Source organism: Phacochoerus africanus, chromosome 3, assembly GCF_016906955.1.
Source record: "Phacochoerus africanus isolate WHEZ1 chromosome 3, ROS_Pafr_v1, whole genome shotgun sequence".
NCBI classification, from domain to species: domain Eukaryota; kingdom Metazoa; phylum Chordata; class Mammalia; order Artiodactyla; family Suidae; genus Phacochoerus; species Phacochoerus africanus.
The window spans coordinates 168,950,879-168,971,464 of NC_062546.1; the positions used below are offsets into that span (position 1 = coordinate 168,950,879).

The 20,586-nt window shown below is 39.6% G+C and overlaps 1 protein-coding gene across 3 annotated transcripts in view; it reads right to left on the reverse strand.

Moving 5' to 3' along the window:
- FTCDNL1 (formiminotransferase cyclodeaminase N-terminal like) overlaps positions 1-20,586 on the reverse strand; it is a 178,336-nt gene that overhangs the window by 77,934 nt on the left and 79,816 nt on the right. For 2 of the 3 annotated variants that reach the window (XM_047773164.1, XM_047773163.1), the window contains one exon: positions 13,947-14,606. The exons of the other annotated variant lie outside the window; for it this stretch is intronic. In XM_047773164.1, the coding sequence (XP_047629120.1) occupies positions 14,170-14,606 (437 nt within the window). In that variant the 3' untranslated portion in view covers positions 13,947-14,169. Of the gene's footprint in view, positions 1-13,946; positions 14,607-20,586 lie in introns of those variants that run through there. 3 annotated transcript variants of the gene reach the window in all.

Below are 20,586 nucleotides of genomic sequence, written 5' to 3' on the forward strand. Positions count from 1 at the left end.
AAACTGAATAGAGGTTGGTAGCCATTTTCTATTCTGACTTTTCCCATATACAATTCAACCTTTCTCACTCAGTTAAGAATGCTAATACTTGTCACATTTTGAAGCTATTTTAATAATCAATTCATGTGGCCATTTTCCCAGGCATTTTACTCTCTTGGGGAGGAAACAGCATACAGGAAAGAACTCTGGAGTCAGACTGACCTGAGGTCACATTAGGGTTCCACCATTCAAAGCTATGTGGGCCTGAGCAAGTCACTTAACCTCAGTTAAACATCAGTTTCCTTATTAGAGAAAAGGATATCATAAACTTTCCACTTGGACTGTTGCAAAATACCCAACCCAATGTCTGCCACACAAGGCGTTCAATAAATAGTACAGGACAAAATTATTTTTCTAGGATGGTATTTACTGGAGAATTTGAGACCCTTTGACCTGAATGGTTTTGTAAGTTGTCTCTTCCCCACTTGTGATACCATGTTAAACACCACCGCTGAACAGAAGGTAGCTAGAAAGGAGGGTTTTGTCTGGTTTATTCCAGCTGCCCTACTGCCTAGCCTTTCTTCTCTACCCAAATACACTCTGTTCTTTCTGCCCTGTCTCTGCTCAAAAGGCATCTTACCAATGAAGCCTTCTTTGACCGCCCTAATAAAAATGCAAACACCCCAGACTCCCATATCCTCCTCATTCTGCTTTTTATTTCTATACTTAGCCTCATCTGACAGTTTTTCTATTTCCTTGTTTATTGGTAGCCTATCACTAGAAACAAGCTCCCTGAGGCCAGGGGCCTTTTTTCATTCACAGCTCTATCTCTTAGAATGCTGCCTGGCACACAGGAGATCCTCGATACATAATTACTGAATGAGCGCTTTTCTGAGAAGAATAAGCTGCCTTCTACCAGAAGACTAGCATGTCTTCCAAATCTCCTCTGGGATCTCCTTCAAGGAGGGACTCTCTGCTCAACTTCAGGCTGAAAATGACAATGCAGAGTTTCGGGAACGCTTGTCCCTCTGATCTGTCTACAGCACATTGTCATCCTTCCTTCTTTGATTTGTCTAAGTGCCATCTCTTTTCATTTCAAGCTTTTAGGAAAAAGCACCACCTCTATATAATTTTCTACCGCCAATAACTTTTAGGTGCTTAATAAATGCTGAGAGGTTATGGTTTTTACTTTGTGGAAAAACTGCAGCCCTCAAAATATGTGACCTGTATTTATAAAACTCACAAATTATATACTACTTAAAACTGACTTCATTGGATTACAATTAAGATACTATTGACCTTCTGAATATTGAGTGCACTTGGTTTTAACTTTAAACAATCTACTCTAGGTCAGTCACTTCTTCAAGTCAATGTCTAGATTTTAATGGATAATTGAAGATTTCAAATCACATAAGCTAATTAATTGTGATTGACACAGTCCCTGCTGCTAAAGTCTGGATCAATGGCAAATTTACTCATGTTACAAAATTTGTTCATGCAGTGATTTTCTTTTCTTAAGTGCTATTCTTTAAACCCCCTTCCCACCCCCCCCCAAAAAAAAATAAAACCAAACAATTCAGCTTACTCCCAAATCCTCCTTCTGGCTCAGAAAACAAGCAGTAAATATTTAATTGCCTCTTAAATGTCTAATTATTTAAAAAGTAAGCTATATTAAATTGTAGGACTCAATGCTTGAAGCCCTCATGGATCAACTCTATACTGAAATCTAAATATGAGCAGTAGTACCCTCTCCTTTGCAGCTTTTCAAGAAATGGACACTAATATCCCAGAAAAAAAAGTAAAACATAAACAAATCCTACATTGTATTTTATTAAATATTAGAATCACAACCACAATCATGGCAATAGAGCATTATTGATAGGTAGTATGTTTTTTCATAAGCTATAGCAATCATTTCTAATGAGAAATGTGATATTGAATAGTCATAAAAATATACTTTCAATTTCATTTTCAATCTATGTTCATTAGCAGTAGTGAAGGCTAAATCTTATTTAACTAGAAACGAATTTCAATATACAGGATGAATGAATCAATTTATCCTGCAGGTGAAATTTCATGAGATAAACAAATATTTAAGTAAGTAAAAAGCTACATCTACCACTATCTGGATAGGAATACCTGAAATTTCATGCTTTTGAGTGCTTTAATTCTTTTTTTATTTACAAAAAAGTCACACACCCAAAATGCTATTTTAAAATCAAAGAAATCTGTTCTGAATCTCATTTTACTATTTAATAGAGCAGCTGAAAAATGACTTAAAGATGTGGCCATATGGTGTGAAAATCCAGAATCAAGGAAAGAATGAGATACTGTAAACATGTAAAAAGCAATAAAAGGAGGCAACTCTGAGCTTAGTTAATGAAAAGCTGATGATGGAGACTGTCTTTTATTGATGACATTTGAGGACACTGACTCACTGGTGTTTTCAAAAACATGAATCCTGCATTTCAAGTGCTTCAGAGATTCAGCTAAGTCTCTTTCCCTCAGCCTATGATTATTTGCACAGAAAGACTTCATAGAATAAATTACTGAACCTTCCAGCACAGCTCAATTAACTGAATGAAGCAGGGAGAGAAAAGTCCCAATCTGGTAGCCACAGAACAGAACCTGGCATCATTTGTACTTAGAGAGTGTTCAGAGGATCAGAGGGACATTTAAAAGACAGTCTGAATTTAAAAGTAATGATAACAGGAAGAGGCGAGAGGCATGCAAAGGACCACTTTTGCCTTCTGCTGATATTTCCATGGGACGTTAGAGTCAGGTGTTTGCGTTCTGGAGTTACTTTGTTGTCTACCTTTATGAAGAATTTTGGTATCTCCATCTTTTTCCCCAGTCTCACACATAAGCTGAGCCAAACTTTCTGTTCCCCAGAAGTTCCACAGGGTGCCTTCCCTTAATGCACTTCCTCAACGGAACACCTTCATGCAACTAAACCTTGTCTGCTGTGATGAATGATTAAACCATCTACACCTAAAGAGTTGATTAGTTCTGACCCACCACCAATGCTCTGAATTCAGTTATTTATACATTAAATTTATTCAACAAAGATTTTCTCATGCTAGGCACTGGTATTATCAAGGTGAATGAAACAGTCAAAGAGCTCACAGTCTAGCAAGGAAAATACCCTTGCCAACAGAATTTACAATAGAGGAGTTAAATATGCCAGCCAAGGTATGTCCAGTTTGCAGAGGGGTCTTCCAAATTGGGGAAATGCCACAAGTTCTGTGGAGTTAGGGTATACCCAAATCCACAAAGCAATATTAGATTTAATTTCTTAGGAAACATGTGATGCTTTGAAGTCATCTGAGACATTCCCCTTGCCTCCTTGAGAGTAAAGTGTGATCCTTCCTCCCCAGCCTTCCCTCTTAATTCCAGCATGTAGGTGGCTGGCACAGAGATCCAAAGGAGACTGACTGCTGTGAGGTTGACTTGCAGACAAAGAACATAGACTCTGCCCTTGGCTCTCCCAAACCACTTGGTGACAAGACAACAGTAAAGGAGGACTAATGCTAACAATCATAGGGTTTGCTTACACATTAACAACCCACCATTGCCCTCAACCATACATAATCCCACAGTCAAGTAAGTCAGTAGCTGTGGAAGTTGCAAAAGCCACAACTTAAAGGCTAAAAGACCCACACTGTACCAGTGGCATTCCCTTGAAAAGAGACAACATCCTCATCAGTAGCAAGTGCTGAAAACACAAAGAATGACTGCAAGATAGGAGGGGTGGGCACATGAGAAAGCAAAGAGATGGTTTCGAGAACTGAGAGGAAATCCTGACACACCAAGCTGACCCCCTCCCTGCAAAATCACTAGGTCACCTTTCAGTGCAAGGCTCCCTCCTGCCTGGGGAATTTGGCCTTGTTCCAGTGGCAGTGCCCTCATATGCTGCATTGAAAATAAAACAAAGGATGCCATTCATCATATTTTTCAACAACTGGTTTCTTTTCTTAGCTTGGAAGAAAAACTTGGCAATCATAAAGCTCAGTTTTTTATTTTTATGTATTTTTTTCTTAGTGTCAAATAAACTAAAAAAGAAAAAAAAAAAAGCCCAATGGTAAGAAAAGAAAAATACACAAAACCCTTCAGAGCTCAGTTGGCCACACACTGCCATTCAGCTGACACCAAAGCGTGGAATGCAACACTCTTAAGTTCTCCCAACCCAAAAGGCCGGCTGCCTTCTGCTTCTGTAAGATGTGGCTACTTAGAGAAATTCACATAGGCTCCCAGTGTTAACTATGCTGCATATTTACTTTAATCAAAGTGACATTTCCCAGATGGTGTCATCCAGGAAACCTCATCTGAAATGAGGAGGATAAGAACACTCAGTTGTACATTCCAGAGAAAATTGGATACAGGTGTTCCCCCATTTTAAGATGCCTCAGTTTACGAAAATATAAAGCAATGAAATAGATACATTTATGGCATGTGGCTAGCACCCCTACCCCCTTGGAAATGAGTGCCTGGTACCTGGAATGGATGTGTACTGGGCAGCCACATGGCGGTGTGAATGAAAAAATAACAACATCTTTCCATTACCAGCTGCACCACCCTAACACTCTTGGGTGTTAACTCTGAGCCTAATGTCTTGTGGTTCCCAGACCCCCCTCCACCCTGGGTGGGGTAAGGGGAAAAGGTGAGAGAGAAAGTGTTTTGAGCAAGAAGTTGCTCCAAGGTACCTTTGAAAATTACACCTAGAGGCTCTAATTCACTGACCATACATGCTGAGCTCCTGCGCTGTAAATAAAACATACAGTTTCCTCCGTGGAGGGTGAAGCGTAATGGTGGCATTTCCTTTAGTAATTAAATAATTGCGATGTGGGCTTTGAAGGAAAGGACAGGCATTATGGAACCTATAACCTAACCTAGTGGTCTTAGAAGTCATTTCTGAGGAAATGACTCATTGGTCCAGAAACTAGAGAGCAATGGGTAAAAAGCATGAACTTTAGAACCAAAGACAGACCTAAATGGAGACCTGGTCTTGCAACTCACCAGCTGTAGGACCTCAAGGAAGTTAATTAACCTCTCTGAACCTTGGTTTCTTGTTTTTCCTCCACAACTTATACATTTCTGGTCTGGGCACCAGCAGACATCTTCGTCTGTGACAACTGTCTGGTCCTGCTTTGTGTGTCACAACGCGGGCAAGCCATCCCAGTGGGAGAGGAGTATTCCTGGAAGCCATTCCCCCACTGGAAGAGTTGGCAGTAACTGAACTATGCATGGAAGTGACTATGAACCACATAAATATATTGCACTAAATCCTAATTATCCTCAACTCAATTTCACCTTTAAGTGGATCCAAAAACGCCCCTGGCCACTCCCAGAACCAGCTACATAATTTGTGGGGCCCAGTGTAAATGAAAAATTATTCAGAATTTCAGTGACAGCAGAGCACTGAACAAGCATGGTACCTTGTGCTATTTACTGCCCAAGCTTCAAGCCCACAAGGCGTACCCTGGCCACTCCAGTGCCATCTGTCATGAGGTAAAGTTTAATCAGGAAATACAATTGGGAGGAGACAGCAGTTTCAACAAATTGTGGGTAAAATATCTTACGTTTGCAAGTTTTACAAAATCATAAACCCTATGAGCTTATTACTGGAGCCCAGCCTCAGACGGGCTTCATGCAAGTGAGGGCACTTGCAGCTTAAGTTTCCTTAGTGTTGTGGTAAATCTGCCCTGCTCAAGTATATAGTAGGTGCTCAATAAATAGGTGTGAATGAAGCCTTATCCTCAGAGACTTTACAGTCTAGTCAACAAGACAAATAAGAAATCAATAAACCCCTGTCACCACTCAATGTATCAAGTCCAAAAAATATATCTACATGAAAGGTGAGGATGTGAATTCAAAGTTGAACAAATAACCCAAGTGACTATGGTCAGCCAACCAGGAGCTCTGGGAAATGGCTGCACAATCTAAATTCGCCCTGGTCCTAGCTGCAGTTTTGGCACCACCTGGTAGCAATTTTCCTCCCTGACTTAAACACTGATGGGAACCATTCTGGGTCCTTTGGCCATCTTGGCCCTTTCAGGACAGTGGGAGTGATTCCAGGATGCTTCTAATTAATTGAAGCACATTTCGTAGCTCAGCCCACATAAGTTCATCTGGAGAAACCTGGGAATGTGGGGGTTCTTCTTCCACTTGTTCTGTTGGTGAGGCAGAGTTGTGCTTAGCAGCACTGAATTAGCCCTGCAGTGGAGGCACTGACAGTCCAGGGGAGGAAGCTATGAAACTAGACACCAATGGATCTTCCAGGTATAAGAAGGAATAAGTGGGAAGAATTCAGTCTATGGTAATTGTGTAAAAGACAGTTCTGAAAAAAACTTTAAATGAGAAAAGAGGACAGAAGTGTTGGAGAGCAACCTAAGGTCTGGAAGAAGTTTCAGGATTCCGAGGTGGGCCATCCTATGGAAGTGCCATGGAAGGGGACATTCAACAAACTGGATGCACAATTTCTACCTAGATCATAAGAAACCAGAGGAACAGTTAACCAGATCTAGGAGGAGAGGCCTGAAGTCCTGAGGATGTAGGTCCAAGGGCACTGTTTAGGGTTAGAAGAGTGGAATAAACCTACAGAATGTGGGATATGGTGAGAGGAGGCTCCTGGTTGGCCTAGTGGGCTAAAAAGAACATGTGGAATTTTATTTCTTCACAGTCACTACTCGAAGGGATGTAAAAATTGCCTAACAGTACTTGACACTTAGCTGGAATTCAATGAAAGATAGCCACAATTAATGATGCTAAGTTTACTGAGGAGTTCCCACCGTGGCACGGTGGGTTAGGGATCCAGTGTTGCCACAGCTGTGGCACAGGTCTCAGCTGTGGCTCAGATTCAATTCCTGGCCAGGGAGCTTCTATATGCCACAGATGCGACCAGTAAAAAAAAGAGAGAGAGTTTACTGAAGACTTCTTTCCTGCATCTTGATATTTCATCTTCCTTTTATCTTTGTGAAACAGTGGAGTGGATATCATGAAGAAAGACGAACTACTACACATAATTTTAGAGTAGACAGAGAGTAATACTCATCAATTACCAAAAATGCTTTACATTTACTAGAAACAATATAGCTTTATATCAACAGCTCATTGCTAGACTACATCAATAATAATGACTACTTTTTCCAAAGCAGTTGGTCTTCCTGAAGACAGAGGTACCTAAGAAGTTGGGAAAGAGTGACTGGCTACAGATGTGGTTTCCTAAGAAGAAGTTAATAGTGTGGTACATAGAAGGTTTGGTAAAGAGGTTTGGCTGGGAGCCTACCCCAAGTAAAAAGCATCATCTACCTGGCAGGTGAAAATGCCTACAAAAGGAAAGACGTGTAACTCTTAAAAGATTGAATAGACTTTAATTTTTAAAGTTATATTTGTTAGGAGTTCCCGTCGTGGCTCAGTGGTTAAAGAAGCCGACTAGGATCCACAAGGACGTCAGTTCCATTCCTGGCCTTGCTTAGTGGGTTGGGGATCCCGAGTTGCTGTGGCTGTGGTGTAGGCTGGCAGCCATAGCTCCGATTCAACCCCTAGCCTGGGAACTTCCGCATGCCATGAGTACAGCCCTAAAAAGCCAAAAAAAGAAAAAAAGAAAAAGAAAATAAAGTTATATTTGTCTACATTTTTAATGGTAGAATAAGCTGCTACATGAAAGACAATTACTGGAAAACTCCATCCAATGGTTTAGCATAATATTTCCTATCCTTACCCCAATTCAATCCTCAGACTCCCTATTAGCTGAAAGAATAGCAAGACCATCAAAGGGAACATAGAATGCGACAGTAAGAAAACAATGAGATTCAGAGAATACAATGCAAATGAGAAAGAAAGGTGAGTAATCATCAAGCTGTTTTCATGAAGAACTACAGATCCACACTGAATATTTTCTGCCTTATTTTTCCTTTCTTCCATTTGGTCTGTGTTTCTGTTTGTTTTGTCTTTTTTAGGGCTGCACCAGTGGCATATGGAAGTTTCCAGGCTAGGAGTCAAATAGGATGCAGCTGCCAGCTTAAGCCACAGCCACAGCAATGCCAGATCTGAGCTGAGTCTGCAGCCTATGCCACCACTCACAGCAACACCCATCCTTAGCCCACTGAGCAGGGCCAGGGATTGAACCCGTGTCCTCGTGGATACTAGTCGGGTTCGTCACTGCTGCGCCACCACAGGAACTCCCGGTTTGGTCTGTTGATAGCTTTATTTCTGCCAGGATCCAGTCAGGAAGACAGAAACCACACAAAGTATTTAAAAAAAAAAAAAAGTGAAAATTTAGTCACAGTTGTCAGAGAACCAAAAGAACAAGGAGAGAACATGGTACCGAGAGATATAAACGACTACAGGAAGCAATGCACCCCAGGGCTGGAGGAGGAAAGGGAGGAGGCAGGTTCTCCAAGCCTAGAAGCTTAGAGGAGAGGCCTCACAGAGCTGGGGCTCAGCTGCTGCTGGTGCTTCTGAGAGGCACAATGAGGCCAGTTCTGAACGTGTCAGAAATTAGCTGGAGCCTCGAACCAAGGACCATTGTCAGGTCAAGAGCCATTGCTGCAGTGGGGCTGCCAGAAACAGGAAGAAACAGGAAAAAGCAAGCCCCTCTCCTCCTTCGGCCCTGCAGCCTCCCTGTCCAGCTCCTCACATAGGCAGAGCCTAATAGGGAGCCAGCTGGCAAAGAAGAGAGGTGGTTTGCAGACTCGCAGTGACACAAAGCAGCGTAGGGATAGTTTGGTGTGGGGCTGAGAGACAATAGCTTGCCCATGCACACACTGCACAGTTAGAAAGAGAAAGTCATCCCATGTTTAGGTCTCTTGACTCTCATCTTAATTCACAAGAAACTAATTTGTCTTGAAATACTGCAAATAGGGCAAAAGAAGTGGCAGCGTCATCCAAAGTCTGGCTGAGTTCAGCCAGAGCCACACTCACCAGGGCCTTTCCTTGCATCTCAGAGGAGCATTCTAAGAGACTGCTGTTGATGTCCTAATTGTTCTTACCTTTGAAAAATGGGCTCCTTCGAAGCCATGTGCTGGCCTCCTTAAAACAATAAGCTTTTCTAACCCCCGAGCGCGACATACTCCGGGAGCGTGGTCTGGATGCTTATCAAACAAGTTCCCGGGCCATTCTCTGAAGTTTCTGTGCTAGTACAAACAACAGAGTCAAATAAATGCCTTTTAAAAGCAAGGCAGTGGAGCACGTACCCTGTCAGTGAGATCCTCATATCCCCACAGAGTAAACAGTAACATGAGAATATTTATACTAAACAAAACTGTATATCAAGCCTGCTTTGGCTCAGCCAGAGGGAATGATAAATTCCTTGCAGATCTCTCATAGAGTGGTCCTTTGTGGACCACGGACGCCACTTCCAAGACAGTACAAACCAATTACAGAGCAAGGCTTTTCATTATGTTGAGAAATGAAAATATCACCCCCCATTTTGTTTTATTTTACAGTTCTATTCTACTTAGCCCACCCCTCCTCCTTATGTTAAAGATATTTTAATTTATTGTGGAGTCAAGCCCCAGTTGAGGCTGGAAACAAAGGACATCCCCTGCCCCCAATACCACCACCACCACCACCAAAAGCCCTTCTAACCTTCATAGCCTAGCTTTTTGCTAAAATTGTCCCTTGTCTAAAATACTAAAAGTTGAAGTTTAAAGTGCGGTAGAGCAAAAAAACACTAAAGAGTTAATAAAATGTAAACTGTATTTGTCCACATTGATTTTGTCCCATTTACAACTGGCACAAGTCATGGGCAAAGTCATCTGGCAGGAGATGGAGGTTAAACGAGCTATGAAGCCACATTCCACACAATGTCCACTTTGAGGTCCAATGGAAAAAATACTGCAGAAACATTTGCACAAAGTGTTGGTCTGTTTCTAGGGGAGCAATAAGAGAAAAGGGTAATATGAATCAGGGTATTTGTTAGTTCGTCTGGTCAGATTTTCTCAACCCAATTTGATAATAATCCCTCTTACTGTTATAGATCCAGTCAGGCTACTTCTGCCAGCTTATGCATAGAAAGAACTGATGCTACCATATCCATCCAGAGGACAAACCTTCAGTAGCTTACAGCTGTTTCAGATTTTCTAAAGAACCACGGTGGAGCAAGGGAGAAGGGGAAGAGAGAAAGATAATAAAAGGAACAGGAGAATTCGAATACAGATAAGAGGTAAGAAGTGAGATTGTGCTGGTTTTTAAAAAATTATTTATAACAAAGGCAGTTAAATTATTATTTTAAATAGACAGTTGGATTAAAGGCCAACACTATTTTAAACCATTAACTAAGCCTCATATGTAGTGCCAGAGTCCAGCATAATAAATTGAAAAAGAAAAAACAGCTCTTATGTGTTTATATATCTTAATAGATGTTAGAGTTTGACAAAATTTTATGTAGAAAGTGTGGGCTTAGTGAAATTGTCTTCTTCAGATGTTTGGTTTTGTTTTTTTAACTTTTAGGAAGTTAATATATAATTTTTAATAGTTAATTGTGGTAAAACGTACATAACAAAATTTACTATTTTAACCATTTTTAAGTATGTAGTTCAGTGGCATGAAGTATTCACATTACTGTGCAACCATCACCACCAGCTGTCATCAGAAATTTTTTTTCATCTTCAAGAACAAACTATATAACCATTAAATACATGTTTGGTTGTCAACAGGCTTTGCTCAAAACGGGCAGTATGGAATACAGTATGTGAATCTGGAGAGATTAATCAGGTAAGTGTCAAATAAATCAACTCCTGCCATAACCCTAAATAACTCAGTGACATCTGTGCTTTTATCCTCTTTCGTCTGTTTAATACTGATGACCAAAACTGAAGCAAAGTTCTAAAAGAGCTCTGGAAGGAGTATTAATAATATATTTCATTTTTATATTAAAGTTTACATAGTACTTCCATTTAATTCCCAAAAACACAGTCTGGATAGAGACTCTTTTCCCTATTTTACAGGCAGTGAAACGATGGCTATATAGAAAGTAAGAGCAGGGTCCAGAACCCAAGCCAGACTGTGCTGTTCAATGCTTGTCCTACTAGGCCACATGGCTTCTGCCAAAGCCGGAGAAAAACAAGGCATGATTGCTTCTCAGACTGCCCAGATCCACTGGGTCGAACTGGAGAGTGCTGGTTCTTCACGATAGCAATTAAACAAATTTGAATTAAATTTTTTATTTATTAGCTTTGAGACCTGGAGAATATTTATTTATCTATGATTTTTATATTTTCCAGTATAGTTGGTTTACAGTGTTCTGTCAATTTCTACTGTACAGCAAAGTGACCCAGCCATACATATATATATATATATATATATATATATATATATATATATATATTCTTTTTCTCACATTATCTTCCATCATGTTCCATCACAAGTGACTAGATATAGTTCCCTGTGCTATACAGCAGGATCCCATTGCTTATCCACTCCAAACATAATAGTTTGGATCTACTAGCCCCAGACTCCCAGTCCACCCTACTCCCTCCCCCTCAGCAATCATAAGTCTGTTCTTCAAGTCCATGAGTTTGTTTTCTTTCTGTAGATAGGTTCATTTGTATATTACATTCCAGATATAAGTGATACCACACGGTATTTGTCTTTCTCTTTCTGACTTACTTCACTTAGTATGAGAGTCTCTGGTTCCATCCATGTTGCTGCAAATGGCATTATTTTGTTATTTTTTATGGTTGAGTAGTATTCCACTGTGTATATATACAACATCTTCTTAATCCATTCATCTATCCATGGACATTTAGGTTGTTTCCATGTCTTGGCTATTGTGAATAGTGATGCAATGAATATACATGGGTTTTTTCAAGGAAAGTTTTGTCCATATATATGCCCAAGAGTGGGGTTGCTGGGTCATGTGGTAGTTCTATATTTAGTTTTCTGAGGTACCTCCATACTGTTTTCCATAGTGGTTGTACCAGCTTACATTCCCACCAACAGTGCAGGAGGGTTTTCTTTTCTCCACATCCTTTCCAGCATTTGTTATCTGTTGATTTGTTAATGATTAATGGCCATTCTGACTGGTGTGAGGTGGTACCTCATGATAGTTTTGATTTGCATTTCTCTAATAATTAGTGATGCTGAGAATTTTTTCATGTGTTTGTTTGCCATCTGTATATCTTCTTTGGAGAAATGTCTTTTCGGGTCTTTGCCCATTTTTCAATTGGGTTGTTGGGGTTTTTTTGCTGTTGAGTTGTATAAGTTGTTTGTATATTTTAGAGATTAAGCCCTTGTCAGTTGAATCGTTTGAAACTATTTTTCCCATTCTGTAGGTTGTCTTTTTTTTTTTTATGGTTTCCTTTGCTGCACCTCTGCTGTATTTATATTGACAGAATAAATACCCAAAAGGAGTTTTGTCGTGGTTCAATAGGTTAAGGATCTGGTGTTGACACTACTTTGGCTCTGGTTACTGCTGTAGCTTGGGTTCGATCTCTGGCCCAGGAACCTCCATATGCCACACATGCAGCCAAAAGAAAGAAAGAAAGAAAAGAAAGAAAAGAAAGAAAGAAAGAAAGAAAGAAAGAAAGAAAGAAAGAAAGAAAGAAAGAAAGAAAGAAAGAAAGAAAGAAAGAAAGAAAGAAAGAAAGGAAGGAAGGAAGGAAAAGAAAGAAAAACACCTGAAGAAGCAAGCATAATTCTGATATAAAATTAATGCAATAACATTCGAGTCAAATGTAAACTAAAAGAATAAGACAGATTATTGGATCCTATAAAAAGACGAAGTTAAACTTCTTGTTTACTTTTTTTTTGCTTTTTTCAGGGGGCTGCACCCATGGCATACAGAGGTTCCCAGGCTAGGGGTCAAAGCAGAGCTATAGCTGCTGGCCTACACCACAGCCACAGCAACACAGGATCCAAGCCGCGTCTGCAACCTATACCACAGCTCACAGCAATGCTGAATCCTTAACACACTGAGCAAGGCCAGGGATGGAACCTGCAACCTCATGGCTCCTTGTTGGATTCATTTCTGCTGCACCATGACGGGAATTCCTCTTTTTTACTTTTAAGTTCTTAAAATAAATCTGCATTATGTGCTCTATTAGACAAGGCCATAATCTTTCTCGCTAAACAAAATCTATAGAAAAAAATGTTTCTTTGTGCTTTATGGATAGAAAGTACCTTGTACTAATATAAGCAATATAAACACTAAGGATTTACATAAAGTCGCTGGAATCAACAAGTGGCTTCTTTTAGTTCACAAAGAGGCAACATATTTTGATTTCTTTCAAATAAAATTCTTCCACCAATATCCTTCTCTTCACTCAAGAGCAATATAATCCCTAAACCTTCAGACTTCCCATTTAAATTACAATAAGGATAAATACAATTCCTTGAAGTCATGCCCAACACCACCATTCCACTTCCTCACATAAACATAAAAAAATTAGACAAATCTGGCCTTTGCAGTTATCTCCAGAATGAATAGTAAGTCATCCTAAACATAGGAAGGCAAGAAAGAACAATCATGCTTTGAAAGAATAATTTTATTTTATAATTCTCCCCACTTTTCAGTCACTTAGTACTTGATTTTTTAAAGTGTACATTAATAAAAAAGGATTACTCAAAAAATAAGAGTTGTATACAGGACTTGGGAATAAAAAGTTCCAGAAAACCAAATAAATTGAGTCCATTTTTAGTTCTGTTCATGATGATTAAAAATGATTCAGCAACCATGGCCATTTTACTTGACGGATTCAGGAGGGCTTCTAGTACATGCAAGCACATAAACTTGACACAGAAGAGGCTCTCGAGAAGTTTTAATGATGATTAGAAATATGTTTGGGGGTTGGTAGATGCAAACTATTGCATTTGGAGTGGATAAGCAATGAGATTTTGCTCTATAGCACAGGGAACTATATCTAGTCACTTGTGATGAAACGTGATGGAAGATAATGTGAGAAAAAGAATGTATATTTGTATAACTAAGTCACTTTGCTGTATAGCAGAAATTGACAGATCACTGTAAATCAACTATAATTTAAAAAAAAGAAAGAAAAAGAAATATCACAACGTGATTATGGACAGTCTATAAAACCTGTCCTTGTCATTGGACAGAGACTACTTCCAGTTCTCCAACAAAGAGCTAGAATCAAGCTCTTGCATCTTGCCTTCATCCTTACTGGCCAGAAGAAAACTTTGTAATGACTGATATTTTTCCTTACAATTTCAATGAAGCCTTAGACTGGATCACATGAAAACACCTCCCCGTATCTTCCAGAACTCCCCAATACCTTCCTTTATAGCATATTCAGCACAGTTCTTGCACTCTTGAGGTGTAAATCCAATTAATGCTCTCCCTATAGTACCAATTCCCCGATCACTTGCCAACTTTTTAACTTGAGCTTCTATGTAATGAGGAGGTACATAATAAAACTGGTCTCCAAGGACACTGTAAGCCATGTATTGAGAGCCCTCTGCAGTTTCTATAACTTCTGGATCTTCAAAACTCTCTACGTTGCAAGCAATCTCAATTTTCCCCTGGTGAGGAAAAGCCATTGTTTGGACACCCTTCAATCCATTCACATTCGAGCCACGAATGGCACTAGCGATCTCTTTTCCCAGATCCAAATCTTGAGAATCTATGGTAACGTTGCAGTTCATCACGTACGGGCTAGCGCCGATACCTAAATCATTAGAAAAGCAGATTAATTGGGCAAAGAGAGAGCCTCATGTTGAAGATTCTATTCTTTAGGCAATTTTTAATCCAAGGAGTTTCCTTTACTTGGTTTTATTTTGAAATAATAAAAATATTCCTCATTATCAACTCCAGATTTTCTAAAGGTCATATACATACTTATTTTAGTAACAGAGCTATTTGAGCTACAAGCAGATACTTTTAGTCACTCTAAATGCATCTGGATTTTTTTTTTTGTCTTTTGTCTTTTTTGTTGTTGTTGTTGTTGTTGTTGCTATTTCTTGGGCCGCTCCCGCGGCATATGGAGGTTCCCAGGCTAGGGATTGAATCGGAGCTGTAGCCACCGGCCTACTCCAGAGCCACAGCAACGCGGGATCCCAGCCGTGTCTGCAACCTACACCACAGCTCACGGCAACACCGGATCGTTAACCCACTGAGCAAGGGCAGGGACCGAACCCGCAACCTCATGGTTCCTAGTTGGATTGGTTAACCACTGCGCCACGACGGGAACTCCTGGATTTTTTTTTTTTTTAAGAATGGTTAATAAGAGCCCAGCCTTTCCAAAATATCCACAGAAAAAGGCACACTTGAGAATTAAATATCAACAGTCTTTGCCTTCCATTCATTTCCAAGGCCATCTCCACCACAGGGGCTGGATTCAGTGTCAGGCCTACTAAAAGTCTGAGAGACAGGAGTAAATCAAACTCTGCACCCATCCATTCCTCCTCAAACACAGACCTGTCATCACTAAGCTAGGTTAAGATCTGATTCAAGGAACCTCAACAACAGTCTCGGCTAAGAAAGGAGGTCACTGAAATTGACAAAGAGTCTTGGCATTGGGAAGGACAAAGTGACTCTTGTGTCTCATGACGAGGGTTTAGCAGAGTTTGGGCCGCTATGTATACCTTCTTGGTATAACCATTTGGAGGCACCTCTTTCTTCTCTCCCCAGCTTCCTATGGGCCTGGGACTGCCATTGCTACTCCAGAGTCCCATTACTCCAGCACTCAGGGGTAACAGTCCTGCTTTTCTCTGCCTCAGGGATGATGCAGCTCATGTTACATAAATAGCTCTGCTCTAATTATAGTTTACATTATAAGATGGACAACTTGGTTAAATTAGCATTGGTATAAAAAGCTTAGGTCTGCAGTTTCTTCATTTGGGGGGAACTTTACATTTCTAAAAGCAAAGTTGACCAGGGATTGGTGGGGGATAAAAGGCTGACCTCATCTTCAGCATAAGACAATTCCTTAGTTACTATTTCAACACTATTTACTGTCCTTGCTTTTTTCTTGCTACTTTCAAACTTATTGCCCCTGATGTCAGTATCCATGGAGAGATCCTGCTGAATTCACTTTCCCCTAGACAGTCGTGGTTTGGGGGCTTTGCTGCCTAGCCTGGGTACTCTCATACTAATAGATGCTTTGCAGAAAATCAGCACACGGAAACCACATTTCATCTTTTTCCCACACATGTACATAATGAAACATTTCAACTCCTGAGGCTGGGCCTCTTCCTACTGGGAATTCTGCAGGAATGAATCAGATTACAGTATTTCTCTGTAATGCTGATTTCATAAAAATTAAATTTCCTAACAGTCAATACATATCTCTCTCAACCTTATATAGCAATCACTTACTCAAAATATCTTTGAGAATTATATCAGTTTTAGTATTTCATAGAGTACAATCGGAAATTTTTTTTGGTCAATGCTAATGTCATTCATTAATGGAAACCATCCAAGCATGGTTTTTCTTTCCTCCGCCCCTCAACAAGTAATATTACAAACAGTCCCATTTCCAGATATATGATATACATTCCCTATTCTGACTCAAGAAGTAGCTTCATCTTTATCATCATTCAGAGAAATAGCTGGGTCACATGCAGATTTTGCTGAAAAGTTGTGTGTGTGTGTGTGTGTGTGTGTGTGTGTGTGTGTGTGTGTGTGTGGTTATACTAAGTAGTATTCAAAATACGTATTGGGTCTATTGTGCTCTGCTATTCCAGGACTTTGAAATATCCAGTCAACATTCAGATATTCATATGTAATTTATTAGTTTGGGGGAGCAAGTCACTTTCAAGGTAAGTTCGTTCACATGGACCCAGGGCTTATCCTCCCCTCAGTATGGTGGCATGGACCATTTCATCCCTAAAAACATGGGACTTTTTATGAATCCCCCCATCCAGCAAATTCCAAGGCATCTTTTACTATCATGTGCCCAATAACTGCCCCTTTTCTTCATAGAATTCCCAAAGTCGATCTACCTTGCTAACAAATGATCTCTTTATCTAAGATAAATAATAAAAGGTAGAAAAAAGTTTAGATGTTAAGCCCAGAGCACAAGAGTGCCATAAAGAATACACTTGTCCCAACACTGATTTACTTAATTAAAATAAAACTCTACTTAAGAAATTCCTCCAAGGAGTTCCCATCATGGCTCAGTGGTTAATGAGCCCGACTAGTATCCATGAGGACAAGGGTTGGATCTCTGGCCTTGCTCAGTGGTTTAAGGATCTGGCATTGCTGTGAGCTGTGCTGTAGGTTGCAGACGTGACTCGGATATGATGTTGCTGTGGCTGTGGTGTAGACCAGCAGCTACAGCTCCGATTCGACTCCTAGCCTGGGAACCTCCACATGCCACAGGTGTGGCCCTAAAGTGACAAAAGACAAAAAAAAAAATCCTTCAAAAGCATACCTTAAATTTAATTATTTCTTAGAAAAATAAATTAAACATGAGAAGTAACTTTTGTATTCTCTTCTTTTGTTTGTGTTTTTTTGTTTTTTTGTTTTTTTTGGTCTTTTTGCTATTTCTTGGGCCACTCCTGCGGCATATGGAGGTTCCCAGGCTAGGGGTTGAATTGGAGCTGTAGCCACCAGCCTACGCCAGAGCCACAGCAACGTGGGATCCCAGCCGTGTCTGCAACCTACACCACAGCTCACGGCAACGCTGGATCATTAACCCACTGAGCAAGGGCAGGGACCGAACCCGCAACCTCATGGTTCCTAGTTGGATTGGTTAACCACTGCGCCACGACGGGAACTCCTGTACTCTCTTTTAAATAAAATAAGAGGTAATCACTAAAACTCAGAATGATTATTTTTTGTAAATGCCCTTATGTGTATTTTAAAGTCTTCCATTAAACTTTAGTGTATTACAAAACAATTTATTTTGTTTTACCACTGTATCTTCTTCAAGCAGTTAATAATTAGAGACAGTCAATGAATCTGAGAAGTTTCTGACCTAATCAGGTAGTAGTTTCCTCCCTGAGGGGTTATGAGGCCATGACCCATTTTGTGCCTAAGAAAGAAAAAAAGGAAGGAAAGAAAGGAAGAAAGAAAGAAAAAAGGAAGAAAGAAAAACTGCTTTTTTCCCAAATGCTTGCTTTTCTAATTCCTCCATTTATTTAATCCTTCCCAAGTCCAACACCAACATGGTGATCCAATTCTAACGAATCAAATTCTGCATTTAAATCCAGCAAGTCCCACTGACCTTATTTAAAATGCTGAATTTGATTTTTTATGCTAATTTCAACTTAGTAAAAATTTTTTAAATAAGGGAGATAATTAATCCCAGAAAATCGTATTTCTAGTTAAATGTCATATAATTAAAGTAATTCCATTTTTTGCTCTAAAATTAGAAACCTGATGTGAAAGTTTGTTTCTCAGTTTGCGGTTTCGCTCCGCTCCTGCCTCCCTCAGATTGGCACTCGGCTGCTCTGGCGGCAGCATGAATCTCCTCACTGCAAGGCTGAAATTCCAATTTTATTCCAACGCGACTGTCACAACGCCCTGAAGCAAGCTAAAAACAAGAAAAAAAAATCTCTGGTATGATTTCACTTTCCATGTGTTCTTTAATGAAAAATTTATCATTCTAAATATTGGTGTTTACTCCTAAATACTTTTTTTATCAAAAAGAAAAAAGAAACTGCGATTCGGTTGCTATTCTTTCACAGAGAAATATAACAGGCCTGATGTTTTCCTGACAATTCTGTTATTTTTTTGTGTGGAAACACTGTATTTATCATATACTGTACGGCTGGTGATTCAGATATTGTAGAGACCTTATGGTGAACTGATATAGATGTAAACTCTTTATGCCAGATTGTTTAAGCATAAAAAAAACAAATGCACTTAATTAACATCTGATGTGTAGCTTTTGCAAACACAAATGCAATATTTGTGTTTGAGCACTGGCAGTAATGACTGTGAACTATGCTATTAATGTCTGGTTTAAAGACGCTTGTGGTAGGACCACGTCTGGAATAACACAAATAAAAAACTTCATTCAGACAAAACAATAGTGAAGAGCCCATTAGAAAAATAAAAAAACATCACTCAGAAGAAACACACGTATGTATTTTTTTTCCCTTTGGATTAAAATTATTCTCAAATAGTTTCAGGCACCATCATCTTAAATCAATTCATGGTGAAAAGATTCTATATATTTTCCTCCATAGAAAGGGTTTCATCTTAGGAGGTCAAAAGTTGCTAAGGGATGTATTTAGAAGTTCTATTTATTACATTAAGCTCCTCTTTGGGGGCTAATTTTTAAAGATGTGTGAGGAGAGAGCCTAGGCGGTGTTTTGGGATATTTGGCATTTTTATATCTGAAGGGAGAACTTCAAATTCATGAATTACACTACAGTTTGAATAAATAAAGAGATTCTCAGGAAGTAATGTGCAACTCCTTCATTAAATATGTTTCTACTGAAAACCTGCTGAGTTCCAGGAACCATGAAGGCTGCTGGGTGTAAAAACACAAAGGTTAAAATAAGATAAAACCTAGCCTAAATGTGGCCTTTTCTTCAGAGAGTGACAAGCAGAGCAAGACAACAGACTCACAACTGAAGTTCAAAAATATAAACAGTTGTTATTATACCAACAGCAATTAGTCATCATTATACATTGGTACTTTAAATTTTTTAGAACTTGTACTAAAGAGAAACCACAGGTGAAACAGAACATTTGATGACCAAAGCCATAAAACTCAAACATAATTGCTAAGTCCAATGCTCCCATGGCAGGAAGAATGTAGGATTCTTATGCATGCGGCCAAATCCATAGACAAGAAGGCTAAGCGACACTGTGTGGCATAGGGCCGGGAATGGCTCTCCACAGGTCTGAACTCTTCAGGGACACTGCCTCTGCTACTCCGTCTTTCTGCAAAATGCCTATGACATATTCCCGTGCTGTGAGGAATTGTGAATCTCAGTTTCTCAACTCTGAATCTTTCAGAGTAACGGTAATTCAGAAAGGAAACCCCAGAAGTAGATACAGGTTAACATCATTATTGACTGAAGCCAGCCCAGGTGAGAGGAGCCTCAGGTGACTTGCCTGCTCCCAGGTTTTCTATAGAACAGTGCATTTCACCAGTTCACGCAGAGGCAAAGCCAAGTCCTTCCTGTTTCAATTACAGGTTACACACCTAATTACACATTGAGACTTTCACCTTCCATCATTCCAACTAGATGTACAGAAAATTATGAAAATTGGCTCCTCAAAACAGGACTCATTCTAAAACTAGAAATTATTTTTCAAAGACTAGGTAACATTTTGGGTGTGAAATGAATTACGTTGTTCAGTATCAAGAAAAGTGCTTGATGCTGCACTTCTCATTTACAGAAAGGGAAGTAAGCTGGGGCAGCTCTCAGTAACCCATTAAATAACTAAACAGAAGTCCCCGATTCCAAGATGTCCCAATTACCTCCATCTACAATTCCTAAGGCATCATGTGAAACTATAGTTCAAAGAATTGTCCCTGTATTTTTAAACAATGATGCATATATGCAGGCCAGTCATACAATATATCAGCCAGCAGTGTTTAAATTACCCCATAAATGTTTAGGGTTTTAAAATATATATGTATAATGTATTTATTTATAGATCTAAAAGTATCAACTATTACTGCTTTGTCCTTATTTATGTTCTCCACGAGCTGGCCAACTACAAACTTTTGAAAGGAATTTGGT